We start from the raw sequence: 19,232 nt of genomic DNA on the forward strand, positions 1-19,232 counted from the left end.
ACAGCAGCGAGTTAAATGAATCTGGAGGATTCATGTCAATTGGGTCCGCGCGTACCATGCATGAAGGGCCATGTGATGTGTTCCAGGGTGGTACCAACTGATAATTCTCTGTAGCAGTTCAAGAACAGTGTTAGTGACTTCGTGAAAGATTTGCACCAAGACGGATCGGACATGGGAACTAACGGCGTAAGAAGGTACTGGTACTTCTTGCCTACGAAATAGTGCTAATATGCTAACGTTCAACCTTATTCTCTTGAATGAAGGCAGGCCTTCTACATAATAGATCTTACTTATTAATACAGCTCTTGGGGCAAGCTTTGTCGCATATGGCCTAACGTTATTACTACTTGCTATAAGTGAATGTAGAAATGGGAAATGTGGGGAAATGTTTAGTTCAGTGCAACCACGGAATTCTCCATGGAACAGAGCCTAATGCTGCTCGACGGGAATATAGCTATCACGTTAGGCTACAGGCACGGTTATTGCTAGGTAACGGGTGTCGTCTGCTGCTCTAAGCACGCAGACACATTTACGTGTACTAGTTGGGTGAAATCATCATGCGTAATGGGGAAAGTAATATATTAGTACCACCCTGGAACACATCACATGACCCTCCATGCATGGTACGCGCGTATTTACCGTGTGATAGTTTCTCCAGATTCATTTAACTCGTTGGCCAACAGTCATATTCGAGGATGAACACTTGCATGCTTAATCCTATACCTAGCTGCCTTGTCTTTTCGATAGGTATATACCATAGAATTACGAGGTAGGTGAGTTTACTGTCCCACGGATATGGCAAGCCATGTGGGACAAACACTGCATAATATATCCGCGTATTAATTGGAATTTATACGCGTATTAATTGGAATATATATATCGCGTATATATTATTAGCCAATCATATGGCTTAAATATATCCGCGTATTAATTCTAATATATATACACGTATTAATTCAAATATAAACACGTATTAATTCGAATATATACACGTATTAATTCAAATATATACACGTATTAATTCGAATATATACACGTATTAATTCGAGTATATACACGTATTTATTCGAATCATAACGGAAAGTTTTAGACCAAAACGCTCACAGCGAAAACTAAGATTTGCCTTTGCAGCAAGCACCTCTTTGCGGTTTTTCTGCTGACCTACTTTTCCCTGCTGCTCTGTGGACAATCACGCGACGGCGGAGAGCGTCAGGGACTGTTCCATTATACATTAGGGGGTTAATACCAATGTGATACTAGGCCGAACCCCACTACGACTTGTACTTGAATAAGTCTATAGGCTACAGTATCACTAATACTGTTTTATACGCAGCTAGTATAGACATTACACTGCAAGGCTATATTGCGTGCTAAACAGTACAGAACTATAGTCTTTAGAACAACTACATACCCCACAAACTGTGGTTTGGTACGCTCCAACTTAGTCGTTTCATCGCGTGGTCAGAAACAGGTTCAAAAGGATACAGAAAATGTCACTTTGGAGGTATTATTTTCAACCGAAATTACGATTAATTGAATGAATAAAGTCTTCTGAAAGTTACTGAGAAGCATTTTGAGTTAAATCTAACAATAACTCAAGATATCACAATCAAACGACAACACTTCTTGAATGCACATTCACCAACGTGTGCTGAGTACAGTATTGTGACGTCATGTCGATTGAGAACAAAGGGAAACAGAAGGAATATCCCTGATTTCTTTTTAGTTTGCAATTTGGCGTAAGGTTCTCATTGGTCAATTTAGTTAAGAATCGGTAGAAAACGTGATGAATATTCATAGTTTAATTCACCGTTTGAACTGGGATTTTAGGACTTAGCAAACAAAAGTTACGGGGCAAAAATAGCCCACACAGTGCGGAAAAACTAGGGTTTTCAAGTGTACTCTCATTGAAAATGTCCTAAAATCACTTTTTTAATTAAAAATTGGCGTAAGGTTACCAAAATATATATGGATTAAGGCATACACCACCAGAAAGCTAACAGTTTAAGCTTTCAAAATGTGGATGGTCCAAAATGATTGACTAAATACACATGAAGATACAGGTCAAAACACACACAAAATGGCTCTTGCGCTACACAGTTAAGGACCCTCTCGGAGTGCCGTGAGCGCTATGTTCCGTTATGATATACACGTATTAATTCAAATATATACACGTATTAATTCGAATATATACACGTATTAATTCGAGTATATACACGTATTAATTCGAATATATACATGTATTAAATAAAATACATATGGGGATTAAATCCAATATATGCACGGATTAATAAGAATATTCACGAAAAAATATTTCCGCTCTTGCTGTGTACATATACCAACGATAAATGTTTCGGCGGGCTCGCGAGATCGCTTCAAAAAGCGAAACTTTACACATGTACAATTAATACGCGTATATATTCCAATTAATACGCGGATATATTATGCGGTGTTTGTCCCACATGGCTTGCCATACACGGACTCCTGCTCACGGTTCTGTTTAACGTAATTACGTACCATTCCGACGGACGAGAGGGAACAAGAAGGCCAGGGATATGGTACCTAATCCATCAGTCATATCAGTGTAGTGCAGTCACGGAGAACGGAACTCTTTCCACTATGGCAAAACACGAAACTACTCGTCCGATGTAGTAAATTGGGCGGGTTTGGATGGGGAAGGAGAGTGAGAACTAGGTGGGTGCAAATTACCAGTTTACTCAGTGTATAAGATTTCCGGCAATCCGTTTCCGAAGCCAATATATGGTCCTTCACTGGAAGTGGTATATATGTTTAGTTGTGTACTCATTCAGATCAAATGATGCAAGGCAAATGCCAGGTAAACATCTTCGTATTACATCTACATCTGTGTTCTATAAATGTCAATCATACCATCCTACACGGACGCTGATCTTTCATAAGATGGCCTATCAAAGCTAGTGAAGCAAGTAAACATAGGCTTATATCAGTTACCAAGGTCAGCACTCATGACCAACAAGCCACTGACACTGCAATGGCTGAACAATTACTATGCAACAGACATTGACAGTGATTACCGCTAGCCTGACAAATACTAAATGTGACATCTGTCCTTGTTGAAGTATTGAATAATACATGTTTTTTCGACAATTTGACCCCTGGTGAACTCAAACGACCGTTGACCTCCGCCCACAACATTAGGCTTTTTGTACTCAATGTGGTACCATTACATACCTATATGCGATCTGTCCAAGCTTCCCTTGCGATATTATGGATAGGAAGGTGCGTTAGTGTGGAGAGACATGGTAAAAGGGGAGTGAAGCAAATACTTACCGTTTGTTGACTTCATATGACCTTTGACCTCCATCAAAAGCAATAATAGGCTCCTTAAACTTAATATGGTACATCTACAAACCAAATATGAGTTAAGTCCGAGGTTTTCTTCTTGCAATATCATGTTTACAAGGCATACAATTTGACATGTTGTCCCCAAATGACCTTTGACATCCACCAAATTCAATAGGCTTCTTTTACTTAAAGTTATACACCTTCAACCAAGGATGATATCTGTCCAAGCGTCCAATATTGAGATATCATGTTTACAAGATTTGCACAATTTGACCTCTCATGACCCCAAACGACCTTTGAAATTGTACAAAACCTTTAGGCTTCTTGTACTCAATGTGGTTCATACACACATTAAATATGAGATATGTCCAAGCTTACCTTCTTGAGATATCGTGTTTACAGGGTTACTTTTCACATTTTGACATCTGGTGACCCCAAATGACCTCCACAAGAGAACAATAGGCTTCTTGTACTCGATGAGGTTCTTCTACACACCAAATATGAAATTGGACCTGCTTCCCTTCATCAGATATCATGTTTACAAGCTGGGCGTCACAAACGCACACACATACGCCATCATGAAAGCAAAGGTTACGATTATCATCAAAACCAAAACGTAAGGCGCCAGCTTTTACAATTGGTGTGATAACCATTATCAGTGGTGCAACTCAACTACATGTTAAATGAGGTGAAAAGTAGACAGTCAGGTAATAAAATATTCGTAACATTGTCTGATATCAACCATAAACTGTAATCACGGTTCAGGAACAAGTGTTTTACTAGGATTTTGAAACGTGCGAAAATGTTTGAATGCAACAGATAAAAAACCTGCTTCCGCTCATGCATACACTGTGATAAATCCTCAAGCCAAAGTGCTGTTATATGACCTTTATGTATATTTGAAGTCAAGTAGAACAATGCCTGATCCCATTGCTGTCACTTATAGACTAATTAGTATGGTAGAGGTCTATATACACAAAACAATGAATTAAAAGAAAAAAATAGCTGCAGTACATATCAAGCAAATGTATTTATTAGAATGTTCACCAAAGCTGATGTTTATCCTGTTCTGTTAGCTGGCTTATAGCCTTAGCTTAGTGTATCAAATGCACTGAATTATTTTCCGATGTACCGTAGGCCAAAAAAGCTATACTCCGATTCTGATTAGCTGATCTTAGTAGCTGCTCGGAAATAGGAGTTTCCATCCCCTAAAACAGGCTGACCCTCAAGCCACATATATATACGCATTTGCAATTAGACGGTCGTGGTGGTTTTCTGTAATATTTACAGTTTATCAGAGGCAACTTGAAACAAAAGATTAATTGTGATGTGATCCCCACAAAGCTAGTAAGTAAATTTCCCAACATTTCGGCCCATACAGCCGGTGCAGAGTTCTCGGTTAACCGGTTTCATTAACGTGAGCGGATGAGAGCCATTCCGCCTCTCTAGATATAGGGAAAGGCAGATTTAGGGTAAGGCGGATATATGGAAAATCAGTCAATAAATTTACTCCCCATCATGCAGGATCCATTTTTAACATTTTTACAGTCTAGTTATTGTGTATATAGATGCGACAAGCACGTTTAACCTTCAAGCCATACTTTGTTTTGTACTGGGGAGAGGGCGGTTTCTTGACTGTAATACTACTGATGGTATTCTTTTAGGGGAAAAAATAACACAACTTTATAATAAGATAAGTTGAAAACCTTTGTCTTCATATATTGGTCTAGTTCCGAGGATATGTAAACAAAGCAAAACAACATTGAACTAAATACCTCCATGAACAAACCGAACTTGTAAAGAAACCAGGCATATGTGTACCAGATTTCCAAATGACATTTGCAGAGCCACCGACACCTGGTGGGGCAATAATTTTCAAAGCAATGATTTCCAAATAGACCTTTTTTAACATGTAAAGTCAGTGAATTTTGACAGCTCTTGGCCTCGGGCTGTCTTGCCCCCCCCCCAATAAGAAACCCGTATCGGTGCTCTGATTAGCCAATTAAAGGAGGAATGTAAACATCTACTTCTTTAACGTATGAAGCGATACAGAAATATGAAGATAATCTAATTTTTTCCTTGTATTTGAAACAAGTGCAATTGTACGGTGGCGCAATATGGAAATTAGAAAGAAAATAAGGGTCTTCAAATCTCAAAATTTTGACTTATCTTAAAAGTAGTTGACGGACGTTTCGATCCTAGCAGGATCTTCTTCAGTGGCTGAATGACAAGTAACAGTAACAGAGGGGACAAATACACGCACAGGTTAATGAGGAAGATGAACACAAAGAGATAGATGTAAGAGGATAAGTAGACAAGTGATGGAGAGAAGAAAAAAAACCAACACGGAGAAGAAGAGAGGTAGGAGATAAAATGTAGAGAGACAAAGAGAGGACTTTAAGACTTCTTATCCTAAAATGTTGACTTTTAAAGTCCCCATTTTGACTTTTTATCTCAAAATTTTGAGGTAAAAAGTCCTCATGTTGAGATGAAAGGTCAAAATTTTGAGATGTGAGGACTCCCTTTCCCCCCTATGTCCCTATAAGGCCACCGTAGAATTGGAATACCTTTGAATTTGATCATTTCTTCTTTGCTGAGACCATGCATCTACCCCCTCCCCCCTCCCTTCTAAATTCATGTCGGGTAGCCCAGTATTTCGAGACTTTGATGTTGAATCACATTTCGGAAAATAACCGTTTGCAAATCCATCATTCGTGTACAGAAATCACTAAATTCCTGTCGACTGACTGAACTCGCGATCTTTAAGAATTTTACATAGGGAGGAATATAAGAGTTGTAACAAATTGTGACCCAGTATAGGTAAGTGGTTTACAAATGTGCACAAGTAGGGGGACATTTGATATTGTGTCCCCCATCTGAAAAAGTGAGGGGGACATGTCCCCTGCCCCCCCCCCCCAAGATTGACGCCCATGCTAGTACAGGTTAAGTATTCCAATCTATATTTGAAAAGAGAAAAAAGAAAGAGAAAGAAGTAGGAGACAATGTGACCCTATCAAAGTATTGCTAGACTTATCCGTTACCGTCACAGTCAAGACTCAAGTACCGGAATGATTTTCCTGGACTTTTTAACTACCCATATATAACCCAGTGAGCAATCATTGCGAACGAAGAAACAAAAGATCCAGTATCAGCAAAATTAATCAAGTGTCCGGAAATGTAATTGGCTGGCACACGTATATCTTAATCAAGTGACCAGGGGAATGGTAGAGATCCTTGATTATAGAAGTATACTTCAATGCGACATTAATAACCTATAGGTGCATGGTTGGTGGTACAGAACAGTTTGTAATCATTGTATGCGAAAGTCATTTACACACAGTAATTATAGTTAATATTCTGGTACTCGATTTAATTTCATACTACGATATCCTTTTCACACTCACTCAAAATAAAGGACATCGGCTCGGGAAACCGTTTTACTACTTTATTATTTCACCTGACTATTGCAAACAGTGGCGTAGGAAGGTACTTTTGAGTGGGGGGGGGGGGGCTGAAGACTGATGGCCGGCCTGGGGGAGGGATCTAAGGGGAGGGGGTGTCCCCCTCCCCTTTGGATTTTTTTTGCATTTCCAGGTGACCTCAGATGCAATTTGGTGCAATATAGCACACTTCAACTCCCATTCCATTTTGTAAAGAATTTTGCATTTTCACCTGGCCTTAAATGCAATTTGGTGCTCCAAATGAGATGTTTTTTCTCATTTGGAAATGAAAAAGGGGTTTTCTGACTTGCGGAGCGGGGGGGGGGGGGGCGGAATGATACTTCCGCCCCCCATATTTTTCACTTGGGGGCTGGCGCCCCCAGCCCCCCGGTTCCTACGCCCTTGATTGCAAACAATTGATATCTATTTAAGTAAAAGTCTCCATCTTTGGGGCTGTGACCATTTGATCATTACGACGATTTGCATTGTGCAGTGTCATGATTCTAGTTGAACATATTTTACAATTGTTTCAAAAACTCTACGTTTACTGGTAGGCCTATTTCTTTGTATTGAACTTGGCCAAAATACAACAAAACTGTTAGCAAACTGCTTATCCACTAAAGAGCGGCCTGTGTAAGAGAATGTGTAAAGGTAAGAGGGCCTGACGTTTCGATCCTAGCAGGATTTTCTAAAGCGGCTGAATGACAAGTTACAGTAACAGAAGGGACATATACACACAGAATACAGACAGGTTATTGAATTTAGTAAAAGAAACAGCTGAGCCAACGTGTAAAAAGAGGTGCGTCATATCTAGTCATTGTGATTGGTTTACAATGGGAGGTGTGTTTTTACGTCATTGAAAGTCACAGGTCATGACGCCACATTCGCGGAATAGTACTGTGCATGTGGCAATGATACAGCACGATTAATTCAACTGCTTTATTGTACCAGTGAGCAGTTAACACCAAACGTGCAGTCACGTAGCTATCTCAGTTGCAATTGGACCTGGCACTTGGCAGAATTGAAAATTTAGTCTTGGTACACTAAGAAAACGAAAAGTTCCTTTTTCTAGTTTTCACTGCAGAGTCTTTCAGCAAAGCAAAATGTCTGGAACATTGGACACAAATTTTATGACCTTGAATCGGTTCGTTTTGCGCGAGCAGAAGAAATACCCAGGTGCTTCAGGGGAACTGACGCAATTACTCGATGCCATTTTAACATCAGTGAAAGCTATTTCGTCAGCAGTAAGAAAAGCTGGAATATCAAAGCTGTGAGTGCTAGCTTTCTTAATCTAATATAATTTTATACGCAGAATTATGTTCAGAGTTCCGTTTTGGAAGATGCAAAGGCTAGTCTTAGAGTATGTGTATGTGTACACTGTCATGTAGACCAAGCATTAAATCGACTTAGGCTAGTGCGAACGCTAGGCTATGTTTAGTAGCAGTAGCCTACTATTACTAAGCCAGCATTTGCTAAATGTAGCCCAGAGGCCCTTGTTTTGCCTGCAGCGTTTACGGTTATATCAATAAACTGTAATTGGAAAGCTATTTTAGAACAAGTACATCTTTGCTGGTGAAATGTTGACCTAGCCCTGCACTAGACTGAGGTTTAGCCATCATTATGAAAAACAGGAACAAGAATAAGATGTGTCATCATGTAAATCAGACTAGCTTTAGAAGAGATATACATACAACTTTTTTTCATGCGAATTAAAGCAAGTGTTAGTTTTGATCAGATCCTTAGCAGCCACATGAAGAATTTTGCATGTCACTACACATGAACAGTTTTGTACTCTCTAGTTTGTGTAATTTACTAACTGAAATCTGTGCTTGCCATACCTCGTAAGATAATCTGGCCTACAGCCTACAGGGAAAGCACTTTGCAAGATGCCTTTTCTCAGATCTATGTTCCCACACCATAGCTAGATAGAACTAGTAGCTAACCTCGCTGACCATGCAGTTTCACTGTTTGTTTTAGAGGTTTATGAGAAACCCTTTCCTCTCAAACTCCCTCTGTTGAGCTGATTTTGTGTTCCCACAGTCTGAAATGTTTCATTAAAAATTAACCACTTTCATAATCATGAAAAAGTGTTATAAGGTTTTAATGTAAAGTAGAAAGTCAGTGTGCAAGGGCAGCAGAAACTCTTGACATAATGTTCAGATACTTCTATACTGTAGCATCTCTATTATGAAGACTTTACACTAACATAAGTTCTTTTCATCCATCCCCCCATCATCCCCACTTTGTTAAGGTATGGTATCGCAGGTGAGACCAATGTTTCTGGTGATGAACAGAAGAAACTGGACGTTCTCTCCAATGACCTCATGATCAATCAGCTACTGTCATCCTTCTCCACTTGTGGCTTAGTCAGCGAGGAAAATGAAAATCTCATTGAGGTGGAGACAGACAAGCAGGGAAAATACATTGTAGCATTTGATCCGCTGGATGGGTCCTCCAATATTGAATGCTTAGTGTCCATTGGAACCATATTTGGCATTTGGAAAAAAGTGAGTGCTTTTGATTTTTTGAATTAGGAAACACTTCCGACAGTTGTTGAACTAATCAATTTTAACCTTCTTGAAAGTTTTTGATGGATTTGTTGCAGTACCTGAGAGTAACACTCAGGATGCCGACCGAAATGTGGTAGTGTGAAATGTTACCATGTGGTAACTCTTTTGTGTTGGTTGCCAAATGCCTTAATTACATGTGTGTGATACTATCAATAAGACAGGCTAAAGATTGAGTAGTTTTAATACAGACTCTGGTACTGTTAGACTCAAAAACTGCTGCAAATATTGCCACAATTTTTGTACTGGAATTGTATCATGGAACATTTTAGTTTCTTATTAGTATGAATTTATGATACATGCTGCTCTGTAAACTATCATCTGCTGTTTCTTCCCAAAGGAAAGCTCTGGTCCCACTTCTGCTGCAGATGCTCTCCAGCCTGGTCGTAAGATGGTTGCTGCAGGTTATGCCCTCTACGGGAGCGCTACCATGGTCGTGCTGTCCATTGGTAATGGTGTCAGCGGATTTCAGCTTGATCCTGTGAGTGATCAGTAAATAGTAATCTTCCCGTTATTTTCAATTACTTTAATCTCTTACATTGGTTCTAATAGCAGCTCTTCCTGAGTTGTTTAGATATGGTAAAATCTTTGATTGGCGTATTGCTGGTTTCTAAAAGTCCCATAACAGTGCACTTCATTTGCCTGGTTGGTCAAGCTTTTTTTTTCAAATAATATTAAGTCATAGTCCTAAATTTGGATATATTTTACAAATTGATGTAAAGTATACATGTAAGAGTTTGGTGACATGCAATGTGACTAAATCGTGTAAGGTAAATGATTTTTTGAATTATAAAGAAAAGGAAAAAACATTTTCTTCAGCTTGATTATGATGACGACATGGCAATTGATTTAAGGGTACTGAAAAGTTTTGTAAGGCTACAAGGTAAATTAGTCATTTATGAAGAACTGGTTTCTTTTGGTGTAGAAACGACTATTGTTTTTGTTCATAATTAAGAATGTTAGCTTTGAGGTGAAGACCATTCATGACTAATATGGTTTTGACAGGTTGTGATCATTCTAACTAAAATATGTGTCATTCTGTTAATCTAACAATGTAACCATGACTACCAAAACAAAGGCAGAGAAAGTTTCAAACTTTAATATTAGTTTAAGAAGCATGTATGCACTGAACAAGAATGCAGTTTGCTAGCTTGTTGTGAATTGAGGTAGGACTGGAATAGAATTAGATAATAATAATTGACATTATCTCGCTCTCTACTATCCGCCTTTAATAGTCCATCGGTGAATTTGTCTTGACGGATTACGACCTGAAGATAAAACCGAGAGGCAAGATCTACAGCATCAACGAAGGTTACTCCGCTCACTGGTACGATGACGTGAAAGAATATGTGCAAAAGAAGAAATACCCAGAGGTAAAAATTGCATCTTTTTTGTTGCTAATATGGCAACTACAAAACAGAGGTGAAGTGAAGACTTTTGGTTAAATTGTTTTCCTAAAGTAATGCTACAGGGTCATTTTCACATAGCATGACTTCTTAAACCCATTTTCATGAATTCAAGGGTTCATATTCATGACAATGGAGAAGCTATTGTAACCATAACATCACAGAGTGTGACCAAACAGAAGAGCTGATGTCACAAGATCGTTGGCTTCAAAGGATTTTTCTGGTGACAAACAATGTGGAACTTATATTGAATAGAAAATATATCACATTGCTAGTTGAATACCTCATCTCAATATCTGGCCCCTAACTTTGTCATATCTTTGAATGTGACCTTTTGGACTGGTTGGACCTTTCAACTACTCTGGGAAATTGGATCACAGTAGGGGGTCTGCGATGTCATCTGGAAAAATGCTCTTTGGAAGCTTTACTTCGGCTATTATAATCTTCTTGTTCTTTTATCCATGAAACCTGATACATTTGGAATGTATGCATAGCTGTCAAAACTCTCTGTACTTAGAATTTCATGAAAATATACCTTTCTATGTAGAAATATCCTGTTTTTTCTGTGGATAAAAGATTGACAAATTATAAAGAAACACAAAGACATACTCAGCTGAATTGCTATGATGACATCGTCTATTCTACTGTTGCCAGATGCATTTACAAAATATCACAAAATTTAAAACTTCCAACATCTGCCATACAAAATGCTATGAAGATGTGGTTTACACCTATAGATTCAGACAAATTGTCAGCAATCTTGTTAAGTTATTAACTTCAGCCACTAGAATATACTTTGAAAAGGAGTATTCCAGACATTTGTTTAATTTCAAAACACATTCCTGGAAAACCAAGCAGGATATGAAAGAATACACTTGAGCTTGGTCTTTAAGGACTATTGTATATTAACAGTCAAGGTTCGCTGAAGTTCAATGGTAAGAACATAAAGGAATCGTACTTACTAACTGATGGTATTTCTTGTTTGCAGGATGGAAAGTCTGGCTATAATGCAAGATACATTGGCTCTATGGTTGCAGATGTACACAGGACGTTAGTCTACGGTGGAATCTTCATGTACCCAGCAAATAAGAAGAGCCCCAAGGGAAAGGTAACCTTCCAAAAACCTGAAATCTATAATAATTTCTTAGACTACTTTCTTTGTTACTGGTCATTATTGCTTCAGGTAATCTTTTGGAGCTACAAATATCTTGTACTTCATTTGTCTTGGCCCCCTTCTCTCTACCCACCCCCAGTTAACCCTTCCCTTACAAGATTGGACTGTGTTGAGTAGAAAGGTACATTACCTTAAAGAGACTAAATGTGGTCACCCAAAAATAGGTATTATCACTCACTCCGTTTCTATTTACTCTAAACATTCTGTGGGAATTTTGATAATAATATGTTTTCTTTTTCTTTTGTCTTTTTTAATTTCGCACATTTTGTGGAAGACAGTCTTTCATTGAATTGTTGTACATGCATCTTTATTTGCTTCAATTTAACTATTCTCCCAGAAAACAGCCTGTGCTCACGTTTGAATGTCTTAATAATTGTTGTATTTAACAACTTCACAAGGTTTTTTTTCCCTTTTGTGAATAGTAGTTTGGCATACATTTGAAAAACAGAAATTACAATATTAATATTTTTTATCAAATTACTGAAGGATACTTAATATATTCACTGATATATCTTAGATACCACCTACGAAGACAATGCTATTGTCTTTAAGTTCATTGTCTTTCTACCATAATATCCTTATCTGAAATTAAAACCTCATATTTTGCAAAACCAACATCACTGACGAATGCTGACTTGTGGTAACCAAAGATGGTGCTCTCTTCATTCACTTTTTGCTTCCAACTAATTACTAGTCTTCATTTAATCTTATGCAGCTGCGACTCTTATATGAGTGCAACCCGATGGCTTTCATTATGGAGCAGGCTGGCGGGCTAGCTACCAATGGATTGGATAACATTCTCGACATCGAACCCAAAGAACTTCATCAGAGATCGCCGATTGTCTTAGGCTCACCAGAGGATGTGAAAGAATTCCTGGAAATTGCAAAGAAACATCATAGCAAGTAAACACTTGGTATCCAGGTGGATTGAGTGCTGTAATTTTATCAAATCTGGTTGATGTAAGAAGAGTACATCCATCCTTTTTGTTTTGATCTCTGGATGACTCATGAGCTCATGGATTGATATGTTTAGCTGATTTCAACCTTTAGTTTTGTTTCTGAGCATGAACTCCCACTTTATATAGTAAATCCTAGACTATCTGTACACTTTGAGACTGGAATTCTCTGTATATGACAAAAAAGGGAGAATAGAGTGGGCAATCCAGTTTGCTATACTATAAGTGTAAGTTCAATGCTTTGTTAATGAAAAGCACATGTTACAGTATGACTCATGAAATATGAAATTATTGAAAGGTGTAATAGTCATCTGTGTGTGTGTTTTTGTGCCAATTTTGTGCTATAAATGTTTAGGGCTATATGGGATTCATATAATATAGAATCATGTTAATATATGTCCAGATATTCCAGGTTTAATTGCACTGTAGTGAAAAATCTCTCTCAGTTGAGATTACAAAGGGAAAGCTCCCTCCCCTTCCTCCAGTGGAAGGTTTCTATATAACGCTTGTATATTCAGAACACTTTTTCCAATTACTTCCACTCTCAAATCACAAACAAAGGAGAAATTTAATCAAGATCCAAATTTCCAAAAATGACACAATTGTGCAATTAACATACTTTTTACCCAAATGGCCAGCCATGACTATTTCTAACCCTCCTTTCATGAGTTAACAGTACAGTACTCTGTGAAAATAAAAGTATTCCGATCGTTTCAGGAAGATATTAGGATGTTTTATTCCATGATCAGATATGTTATTTATGTAACAGTACAAAATTGGGTGATGAATTTCATTATATTTAAGAGTGCCCAGCCTTTAAGAAAGAAAGAAATCTTTACTTTTTTTTAGAACCAGTCTTAACTCGATTACGATGCATGACCTTTTTCAATCAAAGTCTGATTTCCAATTTAAGTACTAACATAATGGAAACCTTCCCGTACGTGATTTCCATGACAATTGCCAGCACTTACTGTAGTGCTGGTGGCACCATGTCAGTGCTGGTGGCACCATGTCAGTGCTGGTGGCACCATGTCAGTGCTGGTGGCACCATGTCAGTGCTGGTGGCACCGTGTCAGTGCTTGTGGCACCATGTCAGTGCTGGTGGTACCATGTCAGTGCTGGTGGCACCATGTCAGTGCTAGTGGCACCATGTCAGTGCTGGTGGCACCATGTCATTGCTGGTGGCACCATGTCAGTGCTGGTGGCACCATGTCATTGCTGATGGCACCATGTCAGTGCTGGTGGCACCATGGCAGTGCTGGTGGCACCATGTCAGTGCTGGTGGCACCATGGCAGTGCTGGTGGCACCATGTCATTGCTGGTGGCACCATGTCAGTGCTGGTGGCACCGTGTCAGTGCTTGTGGCACCATGTCAGTGCTGGTGGTACCATGTCAGTGCTGGTGGCACCATGTCAGTGCTAGTGGCACCATGTCAGTGCTGGTGGCACCATGTCAGTGCTGGTGGCACCATGTCAGTGCTGGTGGCACCATGGCAGTGCTAGTGGCACCATGTCAGTGCTGGTGGCACCATGTCATTGCTGGTGGCACCATGTCAGTGCTGGTAGCACCATGTCAGTCAGCTGCTCTCTGTAATCTTGCATTATTTTCTGCAGTCCTGCTTATCATGTATCTCTCTTGTGCCTGCCATTTGTATTAACTATTGTAATATCATGTTTATGTTGTTGCATTTATGTCTCCTATACCTCCTTTGAAAATAATCTGAAACTGAAACCATATTCACAAAACTCACTTTGAGATTCAAAGAGTTTTTCTATCGATTGTTTTTAAGCATGATGTCATTGGAATATATACAAATATTCTCTATATGTTATATGTTCCTTTTAGTCTTGTTTTTTAAAGTAAATGGAATCATGGAATTCTGTTTCAAGTCAGATTATCTTATTTTTTATTTTTTATATTATTTTATAATCTTCTATGAAGTCCTAAGATTTATACTGCTGATTAATTTAAGGTAAGACTGATTGTCCTATGCATGCTCCATTCCTGTTTGTCAAATATAATAACAAAGAAAATGAGAGATTTTATAAAACTTATTCCAGTTTTGTTGTATCAGAATGTTTTCCTTTATGGTATTTGAAGTTTTCTTTTTAGCAGGAAATGTAGTTGTAGGTTCTTACATATCAATATATGTTAATTGTAGAGTCTCCTTATGATTAAGATTCTCTAATTAATAACACAAACTTTGTGCAGGTAATTGTTAACACATGCTTTTTGTTTTGGCTTGACAGATAGTCCAGTTTACCTTACAGATGTTGTTTGTCCTAATTCTCTTGTTGCAATAAGTGTGAAATTTATCTCTCACAGCGTTATTAACTATCAGGCTGCAATATGTACTGTATACATGTGAATTGGTAAATGCATTGTATCTTATATATATATATATATATATATATATATATATATATATATATATATATATATATATATATATATATATATAAATTAATACCATAAAAATGAAACAACAAAAGGAAGGTGATATCACCTAGTTATAAAATAACCATTATTCTTGGTATTTCTTAGGTCTAAAGACACTCCAGCATTTCTTCCCTAAATTTGTCTTTGATTCCCAAAACTGCTGCAGGCCTTTTACTGAATTGGTGATGTGGTGTGACTCAGATGGAAGATGAGTTATTGTTGTTATAGTACTAACGTTATAGTACTAACATTATTGACTTAATGAGTGAGTTATTGATTTATTGATTATCACTAGATGATCACGATAAGTGTTTTCATGCAGCTATGCCAAATGATATGGTTTGTGTCTTTCTCAGTTTTCCTGATTAGAAATGATAGATTAATCCAAGCAGTCTAGTTCAGTATTAATCTGTAATATCGCCGGCTTTGAAGTCTCAGTAAACTAGTTACAGAGGTTGAATTTGTTATAATAACAATAAAAAACAAGACATCACATCATTTCTGTCATTTTTTTATTGTTGTCATCCTACCCAGGGGCGTATCCAGGATTTTCTAACCCGGGGGCGCGAATTGCTATCTAAGCGGAGCGCCACCATCGGTTGGCGCGCAGCGTACAAGAAAATTTCTGGTTTTTATACCCCAGATCACTGGAAATGGCACTTTTCGGGCTTGAAAATGACCAACCAGATGTACACTTTTTGCCTGAGAACCAAGTATGTCCCAATAGTTTTTTTTTCTTCACATCCATAACCTTTTTTCAAGATTGTCACCAGTCACACATCATGTTTGGCCTCATCGCATGTCCTGTGGATCATTGCTTTGTAGGTGATTCTACGTCGCGGCCCACAATACCCGACAGCCCCACTTTTGAAAGTTTTAAGCCCATTATTTGTTCAGAATTTGAAATTCACATTTATCAAAACATACCCATAATGTTGCAAAAAAGTCATCTATGTACAACCAATATAGAAAAACCTCCTTGAACCCTAACAGACCGGCCAAAATTGCACGAGTAAAGGGAAGTATGATGAAGAATGTTGTTCAGGAAATTTTCGAAAATTCAGACATAGTTCATTTATTGGTGTACAAATATTAAAACCTCTTATAACGGCTAGTATAAATCTTCGTTGAAGGAAATGAAACGAATACCAGATATTTTCGAAACCGAACACTACACACATAGGCGTAGGAGGCGGGGGGGGGGGGGGGCTCCTACTGAAAGAAAAATAAATTGCAATGATTTAGCTAAAGGAAATGAATAGTTTTAAAAATATCTCCTTGATAATTAAAATAAAGTTCTAAGCTTTGCAGAACTAATTCGCCATTACTAATGTAAAAGAGACATTATTGGACCTCCATGCTTTTTCTCCATCTACATAAGACATTTCGTTGTTTATGTAGCCGGTCAAAAACGCAGTGACCAGGCGTAAATATATTTTTAGGTTTGGGAAGATTACAAGTGGCCCCTCCAAATGAGGGTAGGGCCGATTTACTCTGAGATCGTGGGGACAACTTAAAAAGGCGGAATGCTCACACAAAAACAAACACATAAAGGTAAAGTGGTGTGTTTACGATGTCATGGGCGTTGTATTAATATCAATGGGGTTACTTAGACTTAATGTGAAATTATATAAATGGGCGTAACTTACATATCTCGGAACTCTTACTTCTTATAACGAATCCACTGAACTTAATGGAAAAATAATACTTATCAGTCCCAACGAAAATAATAACAAAATCGCGGCGCGGGTCGACCGAATACAATTTGAGAACGAAATTGTCTCCTTGGGGAACTTCTAGGGCGGTTCACTTAGTTGGGGACGTCTCTGGATTGGGTGGTTCTCTGGATAGCTTTTGACTCGGGGAAATAACCTCTTGGGGCGTCTCAGCTTGGGGCGTCTCTAGGAGAAACTGTTCATCACTCGGGTTGGGTCATCGCAGGCCTGGGTTCCCTTCCGAATCCAAACAAGGACGTAGAATTAAAATGGGGAGTTATAGTTCCATCACAACATAAAATGAGCACAGCAAATAATAGGGTTGCCAGATATTAGCACAGGATGAAATATAGTTCTGCCTCCATTGGTACAGCTTCGGGTGATACAAAATATGAAATTTCCTTGTAAAACAATTCCAGGTGTTCACTAAAATAGAATATCCATTTGTAGAACAAGCTCCACGTATTCACTAAACTTCTATAAAAACTCCATGGGTAAATAGCTTCAAGTGTCCATTTAACTTCTAATTAATTTAATACTGGTCCTCTACTCTATTACTGGTGAAGTTAGTCTAAGAAACTAATTATGATCTCGTGCCCAACCATTTCAAACTTAATCCTTCCCCTCTTCTCCTCTAACTATTACAAACTCAATCCTTCCCCTCTTCTCCTCTAACTATTACAAACTCACCCCTTCCCCTCTTCTTCTCTAACTACTGTAAACTTAACTAGGCGTCAGTGTCTTTTCTTAATTTTCCCCCTACCATGCTACCCTATTCACTCCATCCCATAATAATAAGAATACATCCCATAATAATAAGAAAACATCCCATAATAATAAGAATACATCCCATAATAATAGTACAAGGCAACTCACACATGACCACCTTAAACCAATTAAACACAAAGCTTGGTTTATTGAATATTCATGATTTAGCCTTTGTCTCAACTTTCCCCCTCCTACGCTAGACCAGCTTGCCCTCCACTTCCTGGTATCCGAGGTCCAGTGACCAACCAGCTGTCAATTAACACTTAACAAATAATTTACCAGACACATCACTTAACTTATGGTGTCCTTGGGTACATTTAAAATAATCATCTATCATCAAAACATTCCTATCTAACCAAACAAAAGTTATAAAACTGTCGATTTAACCCACAGTTCTGAAAGGGATAGACTCTTTGAGCCATTCATATATTCCTAGAAAATGGGACCACGCAAAACAATTACTTTAGCTTAAGAAAAAGACAGGTCGCACAGGGCCACCCGACCACTAACGGTTCCGTGTAGTAGTTAGCAATAAAAGTGAAAATTAAGGGAACTCATAAATCTACCAAGTAATTGTTATTCATTGTCAAATGAATAAAAACAAAAATAAGAAAATGAAAGAAAGTGATTAAATGGATAAAAATAAAAGTTGGAAAATAAAAGAAAATGATAACTATACATAACATTAACCAGGTTATGCTCTGGTTACACTTACATTAGCATCCCGCGGTATAGTGCGCAATTTCCACGGACCGTACGGTGCACGATGGCATGCGATGTAATAACCGATGCTTGCTTATATGATATTAACATTAACATTTTGAAATTTAGGTTATATTTTTGGGGCAAGTCGTTACAGCCCCCCTCCCCCCCCCCCCCAAATCAAATTGGGTTCCTATGACTACACACATCGACAGTTTTGAGGCTGTTCATCCTGGAACCTCCATTTTCATGCTCACTGATATGATGTGATATCTGCTGTTTGCTCTACAAATTCGAACAGGCGCGTAGCGAATAATTTGCCAATGGAGAGGCGAAGCCTGTAGGCAAACTATCTGAGCGTAGCGCCACCACGAGTTGGCGCAAGCGTACAAGAAAATTTTGGCCGAAAATGCCTCCCAGATCGCTGGATATGACACTTCCCATGCCTTGTAAGCTGCATCTAAGCATTTTTTATTTTGAAATCACTAGCGATATCATAAAAAATATGCTCGGGGGGGGGGCGGTCGCCCCTTCCCGAAATGCGTCATGATCCCCGACGACTCGGTCGAATTCGAGACCAGGCACTGTTGGTTTCATAGCACAATTGTTTAAGGCGTCCATACACACACACGCGTTATGATTGACCATTTATTGTATATGTAGATACATTAGTGAGAGAGGAGAAATGGCAACGTCAAAAATGCAGTTGTCGGTGTAAGGTGTAGGGTGAGGCGCACGCCC

General features: G+C 38.5%; 1 protein-coding gene across 1 annotated transcript; it reads left to right on the plus strand.

Annotated features, from left to right (window-relative positions):
* The first annotated feature begins 7,702 nt into the window (after positions 1-7,702).
* Positions 7,703-15,801, plus strand: LOC139978290 (fructose-1,6-bisphosphatase 1-like). Its single transcript, XM_071988356.1, has 6 exons — positions 7,703-8,034; positions 9,016-9,271; positions 9,672-9,812; positions 10,567-10,704; positions 11,726-11,845; positions 12,627-15,801. Exons 1-6 carry the CDS (start codon positions 7,868-7,870, stop codon positions 12,816-12,818), a joined length of 1,014 nt encoding a protein of 337 aa, XP_071844457.1. The 5' UTR covers positions 7,703-7,867; the 3' UTR covers positions 12,819-15,801.
* Positions 15,802-19,232: the final 3,431 nt, after the last annotated feature.

The sequence above is a fragment of the Apostichopus japonicus genome, chromosome 13 (assembly GCF_037975245.1).
Source record: "Apostichopus japonicus isolate 1M-3 chromosome 13, ASM3797524v1, whole genome shotgun sequence".
Lineage (NCBI taxonomy): Eukaryota > Metazoa > Echinodermata > Holothuroidea > Aspidochirotida > Stichopodidae > Apostichopus > Apostichopus japonicus.